The following is a 15,788-nucleotide window of genomic DNA, read 5'->3' on the forward strand; positions in this document are numbered from 1 at the left end:
ACCATCATCATCCCTTTAGACTATCATATAGTCTACTTATTTCCAACATTGTTGTTGATTAGTACTTTGATTTTCATTTCGTACCTTGTACCCGAATTATTTCGGGAAGACCTTATTCACACTTTATTTCCTATTCGTACTTTATTCGCATATTTCATTCGAACTAATGTTAATTTCGCACTTTGATTATCCTTATAATATTATCATCTCATTACCATGTTATATGCTTGCTTAGATAGAATTTTGTTGTTTAAATTCTGTTGACTCTTTAGAAATTGATCATGTTTAATGTTTCCCGAAGATATCCCCTGAATAGACCTTTACATTGTTGAATAACCCTTGAATAAGACCGTATTACTTAATATTTACCCTTGTTATAACTTGTTTATGCAAATATTGAACTGTGAATAAACCTTTCTTATCTACATTCAGAATCATGCCTCCTCGTAGAGCTTGCACCACCAATATCGGGGATCATAAAGATCCACCACCCAACTTGGTCAACTTATGCAAATAATTCACCAACAATCTGTTACCCTTGCTCAACAACAACAACTACTTCAGCAACAACTTCAACAACAACAACAACCACCTCCACCACCACTAACCCCTATAACTTTCAAATCATTCCAAGCTGTGAAACCACCAAAGTTCTGTGGAACTTAAGACCCTGTAGAAGCCCAGTCTTGGCTTAAAGAGATGGAGAAAGCTTTCACGCTAGCTGTTGTAAGGGAAGAAAAGAAGGTTAATTATGCATCTTATTTTCTGAAAGGCGAAGCGAACAATTGGTGGGAGTCAGCCCATGCTTTAGAAGAAGAAGAAGTTATCACTTGGGATAGATTCAAGAAGAATTTCTTAGATAAGTATTTTTCGAGGTATATGCAGACTCAAATGGAATTGAAGTTCTTTGAATTGAAGCAAAAAGGAATGAATGTGGGAGAGTACAAGAAGAAATTCACTGAATTGGCTAGGTTTGTTGGAGATTCTGTGGACACAGATGAAAAGAGAGCGAAGAGATTTCAACAAGGATTGAAGCCTTGGCTACGAAGCAGAGTGACTGCTTTTGAATTGGGCACATATGTTGAAGTGGTCCAAAAGGCGATGGTAATCGAGGGAGAAAGTGATCAAAACTTGAATGAGAAAGAGAGTAAGAAAAGAAAGTTTGGAAGTAATGGTGAAGGATCGGCTCAAGGGAGCCAAAGTGGAAAGAATTTCAAGAAGTTTGGATTCCAGAACCAAGGAGGACCCCGAAGCTTTAAGAAGGGTGATAATAAGAGTCAGAGGAATAGGATTCAAGGGCCATGTGGTCAGATATTCCGGCAAGCAACAAATCCGGAGTGTAAATTCTGCCACAAGAGATAAACGGGTAACTGCAATAAGGCTGACATCATTTGTTTTAAGTGCAATTCGAAAGGTCATTATGTGAATGAGTGCCGAAACCTGAAGCCTCCTGTTACATGCTTTAAGTATGGAAATACCGGTCATATGTTGAGGGATTACAAGGCCCCCGGAACCAACAAGTTGATGCAATTGACGGCCACCCCTTACAATCAAGCAATTACATCTTCTATTCCAACTCTTCAACTTCCTTCAAATCAACCTTTTGAATCTGCAACTCCAGTATTTGGTCCCTCATATCCTGCTCCACCCAAGACATTCAACATGAATATCAAAGATGCTGTTCAGAGTTCTGAAGTTGTGGCATGTACGCTTTCTGTCAACAACTTCAATGCTAAAGTGCTATTTGATTCTGGCGCTTCTAGATCTTTCATATCTAAATCTTTTGTTGGCAAGTTGAATTGTGAAATTGAACTGTTAGTTGAACCCTTATCTATCATTTTGGCTAATCAAGAACGAGTATCTATTAAAAGTATTTTCCCACAGTGTAAAGTAGAGATTTCAGGCTATAGTTTCCCTGCTTCCCATATACCTTTTCAACTAGGAGAATTTGATGTTATATTAGGAATGGATTGGTTAGCAGAACATGGTGCTCAAATAGAATGTAAGAAGAAGAAAGTGATTCTTAAGTCCCCTCAAGGAAAGAAAGTAGAGTTTAAAGGGCAGAAACAAGTTAAAACATTTTTGACAATGATTCAAGCTAAAAGGTTGTTAAGACAAGGGTGCGAAGGGTATTTGGCTCATGTAATTGATAGATCTAAGGAGAAGCCGAATATAGAAAGTATCCCGATAGTTAACGAATTACCCGATATATTTCCTGAAGAACTTCCTGGATTTCTACCTGACCGACAAATTGAGTTTTCTATCGACTTAGCTCCTGGCGTGGAACCTGTATCGAAGGCACCTTATCGTATGGCACCAGCAGAAATGAATGAATTGGCCAAGAAACTACAAAAGTTATTGGATAAAGGAGTTATAAGGCCGAGTGTATCTCCGTGGGGTGCTCCAATTCTGTTCGAGAAAAAGAAAGATGGAAGTATGAGACTGTGCATCGACTATAGGGAGTTGAACAAATTGACAATCAAGAATCGGTACCCTTTACCTCGTATTGATGACTTATTTGATCAACTTAAGGGAACAACTTACTTCTCGAAGATTGACTTACGATCCGGATATCATTAGTTGAAGATTAAGCCGGAAGACATACCAAAGACTGCTTTCAGGAGCATATATGGACAATACGAGTTTCTAGTCATGGCATTCAGATTGACAAACGCGCCAGCCGCCTTTATGGACTTGATGAACCGAGTATTCAAGAAGAATTTGGACAAGTTTGTCATTGTGTTTATCGACGACATTCTAATATACTCAAAGACCGCTGAAGAACATGTTGAATATCTGAGAATAGCTTTGGGGACTTTAAGAAAGAAGAAGTTATATGCAAAGTTTTCGAAGTGTGAATTCTGGCTGCGAGAAGTTCAATTTCTAGGGCATATTGTCAGAAGTGAAGGTATTCGAGTTGACCCAGCGAAGTTAGACACTGTAATGAATTGGGAAAGGCCGAAGACCCCGACTGAAGTTAGAAGTTTCATGGGATTGGTCGGATATTATCGAAGATTTGTGAAGGATTTCTCGAAGATTGAAGTTCCATTGACAATATTGACCCGAAAGAATGAGAAGTTTGAATGGACGGAGAGTTGTGAAAAGAGTTTTCAAGAATTGAAGCAGAAGTTAGTCACCGCTCCAGTATTAGCTCTGCCAGATGAGCAAGGAGACTTCGTAATATTCAGTTATGTATCACACAAAGGATTGGGATGTGTTTTAATAAAACATGGGAAGATAATAGCCTACGTGTCAAGACAACTTAAGCTCATGAACAAACGTACCCAAATCATGACTTGGAATTGGCTGCAATTATGTTTGCTCTAAAGCTGTGGAGACATTACCTTCATGGAGAGAAATGTGAGATATATACGGATCAAAAGAGCCTAAAATACATTTTCACCCAGAAGGAATTAAACATGAGGCGACGAAGATGTTGGAGTTGATTAAGGAGTACGATTGCACAATCATCTATCATCCTGGGAAAGCGAACGTAGTAGCGGATGCTTTAAGTCGCAAAGATAGATTGGATATGTTGACTATGGCCCAAGAGTTATCAACGGAATTTGAGAAGATAGGAATGGAGATTCGAGATCCAAGTGCACCTACAGAAATAATTTGTACGATGACTTTTCAACAAGAATTATTAGAAAAGATTAAGAAGTGCCAAGAAGAAGTGATGAATAAAAGGATGAATGAGTTGACCAGAGAAGAAATTTGCACTCAAAAAGACAACCAAGGAATTTTAAGATTCTTATCAAGAATTTGGATACCGAATGTGGAAGAATTGAAGAATGAGATTTTGAAGGATGCTCACAACTCAGAATTTTCTATTCACCCAGGAAGCACAAAAATGTACTCAGATTTGAAACAGAACTTTTGGTGGCTGAATATGAAGAAGAAGATTACACAATGGAATATTAGATGTTACACTTGTCAAAGGGTAAGAGCCGAACATCAGAAACCGAGTGGACTAATTCAACCCTTAGAGATACCTAAATGGAAGTGGGAGCACATTGCGATAGACTTCATAGTTGGATTATCGAGGACAAAATCTAATCACGACGCTATTTGGGTAGTAATTGATCGATTGACTAAGTCGGCACATTTCCTACCAATCAACGAGAGATTCTCAATGGACAAGCTGATTCATATATATCTTTAGGAAATTGTTACTCTCCATGGAGTTCCAGTATCTATTATGTCGGATAGAGACCCTCGTTTCAACTCCAGATTTTGGAAGCAATTCCAAGAACATTTGGGAACTCGACTCAAGATGAGCACTGCCTATCACCCACAGACAGATGGACAAAGTGAGCGCATGATTCAGACCGTAGAAGATATGCTGAGATCTTGAATTTGGACTTCAAAGGAAATTGGGATGAACATCTTCCTTTAGTAGAGTTTTCTTATAACAATAGCTTTCATGCCAGTATCGGAATACCTCCGTACGAAGCTCTTTAAGGAAGGAAATGTAGATCACCTTTATATTGGGATGAAGTTGGAGAGCGAAAGGTAATTGGCCCCGAACTTATCTAACAAACGAAAGAAGCGGTAGATTTGATTCAAAATCGATTGATCGCGGCTCAGAATAGACAACAAAAGTATGTTGATCCACACATAAAGGACGTAGAGTATGAAATAGGAGAAACCGTTTTGTTGAAATTGTCTCCCTGGAAAGGGATAGCTAGATTTGGCAAGAAAGGGAAGTTAAGTCCAAGATTTTTTGGACCTTTTGAGATTTTGGGTAAAGTTGGAAGAGTGGCATACGAGTTGGCCTTACCGCCTCAAATGCAGCACATTCACAACATTTTTCATATATCATTGCTTAAGAAGTTCAACCCCGACACCATAGAAAAGCTAAAGTGTTATGGAATATAATAGTTCCTTTAGTTAAAGTTTTGTGGAGAAATCCCAAGGTTGAAGAGTCAACATGGGAATTAGAAAGTGATATGTTAGATAAGTATCCTCATCTATTTACTTAGATTCTGGGGACAGAATCCTTTAAGGGGGAAGGTTGTAACGCCTGTAAATAGTTGATATTAATATAATATTCTATTTTGTGCTCTATAAAAAAATTTCGTCTATTAGATGTTAGAAATTATGTGAATTCATTGTGTTCATATATATATTCTTCGTTATGTGGCATTACGAATATTGTAAATTATTTATAAGCGCATAATTAATTGTACGTGAGAAAATTTCGTTACGTGATTAAATAATATTTGAGTTTATCGCGATTAGATAATAGTTGCGATTAGACGATAAATTACAATTCGTATAATAGCAGCTTAGAATCAAATTACGTGCATTTTCTTATGTGACTTAGAATTTTTAATTATATTTTATATGACTTGTATATTAGAATATTAATCTTAGAAAATTCTTTTAAAATATATTCTTATCCAAAATTTTTGAAGACAGTTTTATAAAACTTCTAAAATCTCATAATATTTATGGTATTAATTTTGTGATTTATGAAGTTGGATTTTAATTACTAAAATTCATTCTTTTTATTTATACTTTTATTAATTATTGGATTACTAGTATACCCTTGCATGCATTTTAGCTTATAATAGGGTCCAAGGCTAAGACCGTCAATTTCAACCCCACTAACTTGCTAGTTTACTTCTTTAACCTTGCATGCATTTTTGTCACTACTAGAAAGAGGGATATTTTTTTAAATTCCCCATTCCACTACCATTTTAATCAAATTAAAGTAACAAAACCAAGTGAGCGCTCTCATTTTTCAACACACACTCACTCGAACACCTCACCCTTTCCTCTCCTTTCTCCCTCTCGGCCGAAGCTTAACCCCACCCCCATTCTTGCCATTCTTCTTCACTTCTCTTCATTATATTTCACTTCTCAAGTTAGTCAAGCCAAGATCTTCATTATCTAGTAGAGTATCTTCATATTGAGGTGAGTTTTGTACATGCACGTTGATGAAGCCGAAGTTGAGGCCTTAGTTCTTGTGAACTCAAGGTTTCAACCACGGTGGCTTATAGAAATGAGCAATATGTGATGTTGGAGAGGTGTTACACTTCTATATTTACCAATTCATACTCATTGTTCATAACATTTGGCAATGACTCTATGAATAGCCGAATGTGAGATATGTTGTTTTTGAAAATTTTATGATTTCCGGCTATGTTTCATGATATTCGAAGATTTTGCATTTAAAAATGAAGTTTTGTTAATTTAATGCCCTTGAATGCTATGTTTGTTTGATGATTTATCATTTTATAATCCTTGTGTAGAAGATTTAACCATTGCATGTTGGTTTTCAATAAAAACGGAAGCAAAATGCCATATGTGTTGTCATTGTGCTTTGATACTTGATTTTTGTGAGTTGAATGTCATGATTCCTTTGATTAAGAGCTATTTTATATTATATATGATGATATGAGCTTAGGGTCAGTAGGTGTCATGTTGTTACCATGCATGATTACTTTGAATTTTTGCTTTAAAATGCTAAGTGATGGTTTGTCTTGTGATGTGTTACTTTGCTTGTCCTTATAATTGATTTGCATGCTTAAGGAATTGTAAATGAACCTTTTATGTTGATAGTAAGTAGGTCTTAGAGTATGTCAGGACCTTCCTTGGTTGGTTGTTGATTGATTATGGTGTAATGAAGGGAAATAAGTTGGCAGGAGTCGCATTGGTCTTAGAAGGTAGAATTTTGTACTAGAAGTTTAGGTCATTTTAGGTGAGTTTTAGTAAGTCCTTGATAGGCCTGAGCTCAAGGGAGTTGGGAATTGGTTCATGCATGTGTCTAGTAGCTTTAGAATCAATAAAAACTTGCATTTGGTTAGGCACACACACACAAACCCGAGAGCAGCTCAGAACAGGGCAGATTTGAGTAAACTTGACTTTTGGTTTATTATCATCATATCATAGGTTAGGCCTTCATGGGGCCTTGGTCTCAATAGATATAATTAAGTCTTAAGAAACCTTAATAAGTCATTAAAACCAATAATTGATCTAGAAAAATGAGTTTTAAGTTGGTAAAAACAAGGCAATGTTGTACTCAGGGAAGACAGATTTGTGCCAACTTGGCATGGAGGCCTAGGGAGGCCTAAGTGAGGCCTTGATGTCAAATCAATTGAAAAAATTAGATTGAAGTCATAAGAAGTCATAGGAGTCAGAGTATAGCAAAGACACAAGGTAGAAATTCATATTTCTACCAAGGCACTCAAAGAGGTGCCAAAGTGTGCAACTAGGAAAGTCTAGTTGGTGCATTGGTTATTAAGAGTCCTTATAAGTGTGGCCTCTGAGTCATATCACCTCAGTGAGTTAGTTTAGAGTCCTTTCAAACTTTTTGAAAGTGTTTGGAGTGAAGGGCTTAGGTGGAGATACCTTATTTCCACCAAAACACCCAAGAGTCACCATTAGAGTCACATTTAGGAACTTAGTGAGGTGCATTGCATTGTATGTGTGTCATGTGTGAGACCTTGACCTCATAATGAGTTTGGGAGTTAGTTTTAAGTCATACAAGTGAGTGAGAGTCAATCTGGGCAGAGGCCCAAAGTGGAAGAGCATTCTTTTGCCAAGACACTCAAAGGGTGCCAAGGTGTGCATTCAGTTAAGTTAAGTAGCGTGCATTGCATTTGTGAATCATTTGAAGTGAGGCACGAGTGTGCCTTACTAGATTTATAATGAGTTGAGGTATGTAAAGGAGGATTAGGAGTATTGGTCATGTTATTTGGTTGCTATATGGTTAATTGCTTAAGTGTATAAGGTAGTAAATAGAATCTAGGTATGTACTGCTAATTAAGTGATAAATTGCCATGCCATTTATTGCTATGTGTTATGTGGATTATGTGATGCATATATTATGTTTAGCGTCCCTGACATCCCATAGACGATCCCATTCAAGTACTCAGTAAGCGAAGTTCAGGAAAGTGAACTCTCAACTTACCTTTATAATTATGTTTCTTATGATTTAATACCTAGTGAATGCATGCCTATAGTTTCAATAGAATTGAATAGTCCCTAACATCACCTAACAATTGAACCTTAAATTTAAATAACTGCTTTTATACTTGAATTGACCCCTTTTTATCACATATTACCTCATACCCACATATATACCCTACAACAGTCCCTTAATATATCACGTGAACCCTAAACTTCTCATCAATCGAATTATTTCTTTTGGAAACCCTGATCTTTATAACTTTCCCCCATTCTAGACAACTTGTCACTTGAACCTTAACAATACATACACTTGTTATCTTGTCCATGATCAAGAACCCCTTTGAATTGAAATGAATTGATTAAAAAGAATTGGATGGTATTTTTCAGATAAGACTGAGGCGCCAGTCACTGTTATAATTTTTAAAACCTCTGTAGCGGGGAGCCTGATGGTTTTATATGGCCAATGTGTGCCGAGGATCCTCAGTAGTTATGAATCACTTGTTATGTTGTTCAGAGCTTTGTTGTGGGTTGATCACTCCTCATTGCTCATCGCGCCTAGCAGATTTCCAATTCCATTCACTTATTAAAAGATGTTAGATGTTGTTCAAACTCATTCCTGTGTATCCGGGGATTGTGGTTAAGGCTTGTAGCTTTAATATTCTAGTTTTTTGTAGTATGTTACTGTCTAATCAATATTATGCATATTTCTGCTAGTTAATAATATGGGTCCATCACAGTAAACTTATTTAAATCTATATATGAACATCAATTAATTAAATAAAATATTGAATTAAAGTTTTTCAATAAACATATAAACAATATATATATATATAATTTAAAAAAATTAATCACCTCAAAAGAATTATTGAAAAATGATATAGTGCACAAATTTTCTAAATAAAAATTTTCGTTGCCCGTTGTATTTTATTATGAAACTCAATGTATAAATTACTTACCAAATAAAATTAATATTTCATAAATAATATCTTATAATGTTGCTCAATATAATATTTCATAATTTTTTACCTTTACTATTTTTTTACCTTTCTTTTATTTATACATTACTTTTATTGAAAACACAAATCTATGCTTATTTTTAATTCTTTTAGACAAAGTATAATATACACATGCATATACAAATGTGCCCCTCAAAATTTGAGGGCCCTGTTCAGTTGAACCACTCGCACATCCTCAGGCACGGCCGTGTCCCCGATAATAATTCTGTTGCTTTAATTGTTTTTAAGAGCTACTTGAGTAAATGTTTTTACATGAAGGATCTGAGTGTTTTTAAAAAAAATTCTGTGATGGAACTGGCACGCAATCCTAATTGTATATTTCTTTTCCAAAGAAATATTCTCTTGATATTATATCTTGTTATTCCCAGTGGACTAAGAATGAGATTTACAGAAGGGGGGTTGAATGTAAATCTCAAAACTTTTTCAAGTTTTGAGGAGTTTCTAAGGCTAAGTGTTTTAGTGAGCAAATGTGTGTAAATTGCTTGAAGGTAATACAGAAAGATATATATTCAAACACAAATGTAAAGAACACAAAGAACTTAAAAACTTTTCTGGTGGATTTGTTGTTCCACCAGAGATGTGTTATTTCAGAAAATCTGTGATTCAAAGAATTAAATCACAGCTGCTTCCTATTACAAACTAGATGATTTTCTCTCTGGATTTTTATAAACAGCTCTTGAAAATTCACGTCTAATTACTAGCTGCTACTTGGTTTATATATCACCAAGTTTACAAGTGAAGACAAAACTGTAAAATACAATTAAAAAGGCTCTTCACATGTTTCTGTTTCATTTCTCTATCCAATACAATTTGGGTTTAGCTGTTAATCTTTGAATACTCCCTTGTTTGCATCAGAATGGAAATGCTGCATTTTCTTGATTCCTCCTAGAGGCTGCCACATTCCAGTTTGTCTCTGTCAACCCATGTGCCTCTATCAACCCAGTTTGAAGCTTTTATCCGTTGATGCCTTATCCGTTGAGGCTTTATCCGTTGAAGCTTTATCCGTTGATGCATTAGCAGTTGAAGTCTTATCCGTTGAAGCACTTATCCGTTGATGGATAGTATCCGTTGAAGCTTTAGAGACATCCGTTGAAGCTTGTTTCTTATCCGGTGAAGGTCTTCAATATCAGTTGATACTTCTTCAATTATACAAAATTACAAGGCATGAAATATTTACAATTAGCCCTCCTATTTGCATATCCACTAGTAGTCAACATGACTGATAATTTCCTACAACATCTAAGAATTACAACTTGAATCCAGAGAATGAAATGTGCTACAATACTAAACTTATTGCTAAGTAAAGCTACTCCTTCAACGGATAGCCAATATGGTCTTATCCGTTGAGGCTACAAACACTAGATTTCTACTTAAGTGTTTTGTTTAACTTATCATCAAACTAATACACATATTCCTAACAATCTCCCCCTATTTATGTCTACTAGAATTATGGACATAAATTTGGGTTTAGCTTGATGATAACAAAACACTTGACAATCATATTAACTGTAATAAAGCAGAAATTGAAAAGTGCTGCAAAAATGTGTATGCTGAGATGGAATTGAAGAATTACATTATTTCCAAGGGTGCTCCTTTAGCCTGAGTAGATTAATTTCTTTTCCTTTGATCCCTTGTTTTCTTTCCTAGCCTCCTGTCATTCTCCTCTATTTGAAGTTGAAGTTGTCTGTAGAACTCAACTTCATCTTCTTCATTGATGTCCAACTTAGATTGCATATCCTTGAGAGTTTCATTACTGGCAATCTTGAACTGATCTTCAAGTCTGAAAAATCTTCTGACTCCTTTGTTGTCTCTGAACTCCATCAACCAATGAGGTGATTTGTGAACTGTAATTCCTCTTTCTTGAATGAGTAATGTTCTAGGCAAGGCATTGGGCTCCCACCAAGTCTTCCTTATATTGGCAATCTTGTTGAGAATCTCAGTCTTGGCAATCCTGGTAAAGCCAGAATCCCTTTTTATGGCTGAGTAGACTCTAACCAAGGTAGAGTAGCCTTCATTTAAAATTCTGTAGAGAGGCCAAGTTCTTTCCCCACTTCCTTTGTATTTGAACACTAGTCTTTCTGGTAGCTGTCTGTAGGCATCTATTCCCCTTACTTCCTCCAGCTCATCCAGATAGAGTTCAATGTCTGAGAATTCCTTTATGTCGCAAATGTGAACATAATCATCCTTAGAGGCTTGTGGCTTAGGCTTAGGCTTCTGAGTAAATTTGATTGAGGTTAGAGGAGGTGTTGATTTGATTTTCCTTTTCTGTTTCTTTGAGGGTGGATAAGTGGTTAAGAAGGTGGGCAATTTGATGGTGTCCCAATCAATTGGTTCCTCCTTAGGAGTGATTATTTCACCACGGATGTTTATGAAGGGGTCAGGCACAATGGGTTCAGGAATAGAAGGTAGTGGTTTGAATTTTGATTGGGTTTCTTCAGTCTCATCTACCATCTTTCTTTTTGAATTGGCCTTCTTTTTGTTCCCTTTCTGCCATTCCTCTCTTTCCTTACTTCTTTCTCCCACATCATCACTAAACATGTCCCACATACCTACATCTTCACTCTTGTCTTCAATTTCTTTCTTTTCTTCAGCTTGACTTGACTTTAGCTATTTTTCAAGCTTTGCTTGTGCTCTTTTGTCATCCTTTAGCTTTTTGGCTTCTTCCTTCAACCTTCTGGCTTCTTCCCTCTTGGCTATTGAGAATTTGGGATGTCCTTGCATCACACAAATGCTCTTTCCCTCTCTAAAGATAATAGCCATGTTCATCCTTTCAACCACATCCATGGTCTCTTTGTGCTTTATGATACTTCCACCCAAAACCTTGTCTTCATCAGGCTTTGGAAGAGGGAAATCCACTTTTTTCATCTGAGCAAGGCTTAGAGGATTCTTTGTAGAGTCCTTATTGGATCTGTTGTTGGGCTTGAGAACCATAGGTTTCATATTCTTGGCAGAAGTCTCTCCAACCTTATTCCTCCTTACTGGCTTGAGCTCCATAATAATTGATTCCACCTTTGTGCTATGCTTCACAGATTGTGATTTAGAAGCTGTAGAACCAAAATTTTGTTGCACCTTTTCATCAATTTTCCTCCTTTGCTCTCTGACTTGCAATTCAGCTGCTACTATCTGGACCAGATCAATTCCATCAAGCTTTCCTTTGATTTGAATAGTTGGAGAAGTGGGGATGGAAGGAATTAGCACTTTAGATATTTGAACTGTTGTTGATGGCCCTCCTTCTCCTTCCCTTTTATACTCCCCCTTTTTTTATCATCAAGGGTAGGGGTCAAGCCTTGTGCTTTTGCCAGCTGCATTAGTAGATTTATTTGAGTTTGTTGATTCTGAAGAATGGTGACCATAGAGTCTTCAATGATCTAAACTCTGTCTACCAACCTGGCCAGCCTCTTGTCAGCATCAGATTCTCTCCTCAATCTCACTAACAAATCATGCATAGTACCATAAGGCATGACTGAATCCAACTTCTCAGCATTGTAGGATTTCAGATCAGCAATATCCTGCTTGAGTTCATCCACACTTAGATTCTGTCTGATATGCTGCAACTGCAAGAGATCCAGAGAGTCTAGATGAGCTTGAAGAAGTGCCTTTGTACCAGCATCTGTAGTCTCCTGAAGGGCCTTCTGCATAGTCATTACTTGCTTGACCAAAGCTACACCAAACTGTCCTGGTGTAGATTCCTTTGCCCATGCCCAGTCAGGTAGATTTGGAACAGAACTTGGGCCTGTTTCTCCCCCTAAGTTCATGCTCTCATCCAAAGAATTAGAGTCATCATCATTAGAATTTACTCCAAATTCTTCAGATGGCTCACCAGCTTGAGAAGGCATCCTATTAACAGCAGTTTTGTCTCTTAGAAGAGATTCTGAAGTGTGTAAAATGTTCAAAGTCTGCTCTGCCTCCACATTGCCCTGAGCAGCCAATAATTGATAGGCTGGAACAGGGTGAGTAAAAGTGTCAGCATCCAAGGAATGTTATCAATTACAGCTTTGTAGTGTTGCTGAAATTGTCTTTCCTTTTCTGCATCATCCACAATCATTGACTCACTAGCAATGGCTGGATCCACCCTTATAGCTTCTGTACCTGCCTTTCTCTCATTCTCTCTATTTTCTTGCATCAGGGGCTCCCCTGGCTCACACACACCCTCACACCCTCACCCTCACCTTCTAAGGTGTCACTCCCCTCACTTACTTTTGCCATGCTGGAAGAAATAGCATGCATATGTTGACTCTCAACCTCTCCTTTTTCCTGGGAGCAACCCAGCCTCTCACTCAAATTATCACTCCCTTCCCTCAAACCTAAAAGTGATTGAACAGTATCCATGTCTTCTACAGTTGGAATTGTTTCTGTTATATGTGTAGAGACCATCAACGGATAGGGAGTATCCGTTGAAGTGGAAACTGATGGTATCAAAGGATAACTGCTGTTAAGCTTATCCGTCGAAGAACAACCACTTGTCAACGAATGAGAGATATCCGTTGAAGAAGGAAAAAGATGTAGATATTGAAAGTGACATAATTGTTGAATCTGTGTGAATTGATTTTAAGTGAGGTGACACAGATTCTTCAACTATATCTGAAAAAATTGGCTGATGATCCAACAAATCATCTAAAAGATGATGATCATCAGGATTTGAGTGAGGCTCCTCCCTGAGTTTTAAGGAGGGAGAATCAGGAATTGATGTGAATATCATATCCACATCCAGAGAGGGTGATGGAGAGTTTGATGATTGATGTGTTTCTATTATGAGAGAATGGGGCTATGACTCCACATTTGCTGGAGACACATCAAGCTGAATTTGAGAAGGCAAAGATACAGGTGGATGTATCTGTGTTGTGTGTGCCCCCTGTGTGGAAACTAGGGTTTTAGCCTTCTTCTTCCTTGAAAAGGCTTTGATTGGTGAATGTGTGGCTTCAGTGTCCCTCCCTCTTTTGTTTTGTGTCCCTGGTTGGGGACTATTTTCAATAGCTGCATCCTTTTGGGAGGATGCAACTAGGGATGTGTTTGACTCCTTTTGAACCACCACAGTCTTTTGAGAGACTGTGGCTTGGCTGGCTGGGGTACCACTCACCTCTCCCACCTTATCCTGGGGGGTTTCTTGATGTTCACCCTCCCCTCACCACTCACACCATGTTCACTCCCTTCAGGGTTTATGGTAGTTGTTACAACTGTTGTCTTTTGAGAAACAACAGAGGTGGTTTTCTTTGACTTGTGTTTTGAAATTTTAGTTTTGGTGGCTTTGGAAGGATCCTGTTGGGTCAAAGACACAGATTCCATTGCCACACTAGAAGGCAAAGAAACAGTGGGGTTGGAAATAGTAGGAGTTATAGAAGTGTTTACCTCACTTACCTGTGGTGCATTCATTATTGGCAAATATACCAATGGCACCTGGCTGTTGGGGTTGATTCTCAAAAGGTTTGCAAGGACCCTTTTCTCTTGCTCCATTAGATATAACCAACCCTTCAGCAACATGGTTAGACAATAACATAAAGAATCTAGCATAGTAGATGTTATGTGGTCTATTAGCTTTGTTACCTAACCTGGAACCTAATTCTAGCATGACATAGTTGCTAAAATTAAAGTACCTATCAGAAACTAGCATATATAGCATATTAACAAGAGATGAAGTTATGGCATGAAAATTGCTAATCTTTCCAGAGAAAACCTTGATAAAGGCATCTCCAAGAAAACTCCATTCTTTCCTAATGCCCTTCCTTCTAATACTACCTAAACTAGCAGAATTAAAAGCATAGCCTATGGAATCTAACATAGCAGATACATCTTTATCAGTATGTGTTGTCATGGCATTATTCTCAGGCAACTTAAAGCAAGACTGTATATCATCACAGTTAATGCAATAATCATTACCTTTGAGAGAGAAGGCAATAGTCATATCTGTGGAGTTGAACTCTGCAGTTGTCCAAATCTCCTCAATTACCTCACAGTAAATGGTTGGGCTTCCAGCATTGCATAGCTTAGTTTGCAGTTTTTGATGAAGTCCATCATCTTGTGATAATCAGAATGGGCTTCATTCTTTTCAACCAAGGCTACGAAATTGTTCTTTTCGTAAACAAATCCAGACTGAGACATAATTTTGACTACTGGTGCCATTGTTGTGAGTAGAGGTTGCAGAGAAAAACTTGAGAGTTTTGGGAGAGAAGGAGAATAAAAATTGCAAGAAAGCGTAAAGTGAAAATAAGAATTCAATGGGCTTTTATACTTTCTTGAATTAAAACGTATATAAAATGATTAAATGATACTTTTAAATAAATTACAGTCGTTTAAGAATAAAGAAAACTGTAGAAATTCTGAAAACTGCCTTTAATAGAAATACATACAACAGTGTATATCTGTATCAACGGTTAAGTAAAAGAATCAACGGCTGTGACTCACTTAAAGTAACTGATGTGACATTTCAACGGATAAGGTAAATAGTTATCCGTTGATGATCAACACTATTTTATCCGTTGAGGGATAAAATTACCAGAAATGTATATATCTTTCAACGGATAATGAACATCCGTTGATAGAACAATTTTGGCTTACAACGGATAGGGAATATCCATTGATAGAATAATTTTTACTTAAAGCCAACTTTGTTCTTGCAGCAAATTCATTTCAAGCTTCAAGGCAGATTATAAAGAGGACATAAATTTATGAATAATTAAGCATACCTAGCTCACTTACTAATCTTGTGAATGTTGATTCATCAAGTGGCTTGGTGAATATGTCTGCAATCTGCTTTTCACTTGGAAAAAAATGAAGTTCTACTGTACCTTTCATCACATGTTCCCTAATGAAGTGGTACTTGATGTCAATGTGCTTGGTTCTTGAGTGCTGCACTGG

At 37.1% G+C, this 15,788-nt stretch overlaps 1 protein-coding gene across 1 annotated transcript; it reads left to right on the forward strand.

Moving 5' to 3' along the window:
* The first annotated feature begins 699 nt into the window (after nt 1-699).
* LOC141695475 (uncharacterized) lies at nt 700-4,519 on the forward strand. The gene is made up of 3 exons (XM_074499718.1): nt 700-1,306; nt 1,415-2,002; nt 4,434-4,519. Exons 1-3 carry the CDS (start codon nt 700-702, stop codon nt 4,517-4,519), a joined length of 1,281 nt encoding a protein of 426 aa, XP_074355819.1.
* Nucleotides 4,520-15,788: the final 11,269 nt, after the last annotated feature.

Source organism: Apium graveolens, chromosome 11 (genome assembly GCF_009905375.1).
Source record: "Apium graveolens cultivar Ventura chromosome 11, ASM990537v1, whole genome shotgun sequence".
In the NCBI taxonomy this organism is placed as follows: Eukaryota; Viridiplantae; Streptophyta; class Magnoliopsida; order Apiales; family Apiaceae; genus Apium; species Apium graveolens.

Bases quoted from the DNA above. Each gene is read 5' to 3' on its own strand.
- LOC141695475 (XM_074499718.1), top strand. From the start codon at position 700: ATGGAGAAAGCTTTCACGCTAGCTGTTGTAAGGGAAGAAAAGAAGGTT. The intron at 1,307-1,414 runs GTCAGATATTCC...GCAATTCGAAAG, and splicing joins TAGGATTCAAGGGCCATGTG to GTCATTATGTGAATGAGTGC. The intron at 2,003-4,433 runs GTAAGAAGAAGA...CTTTCATGCCAG, and splicing joins ACATGGTGCTCAAATAGAAT to TATCGGAATACCTCCGTACG.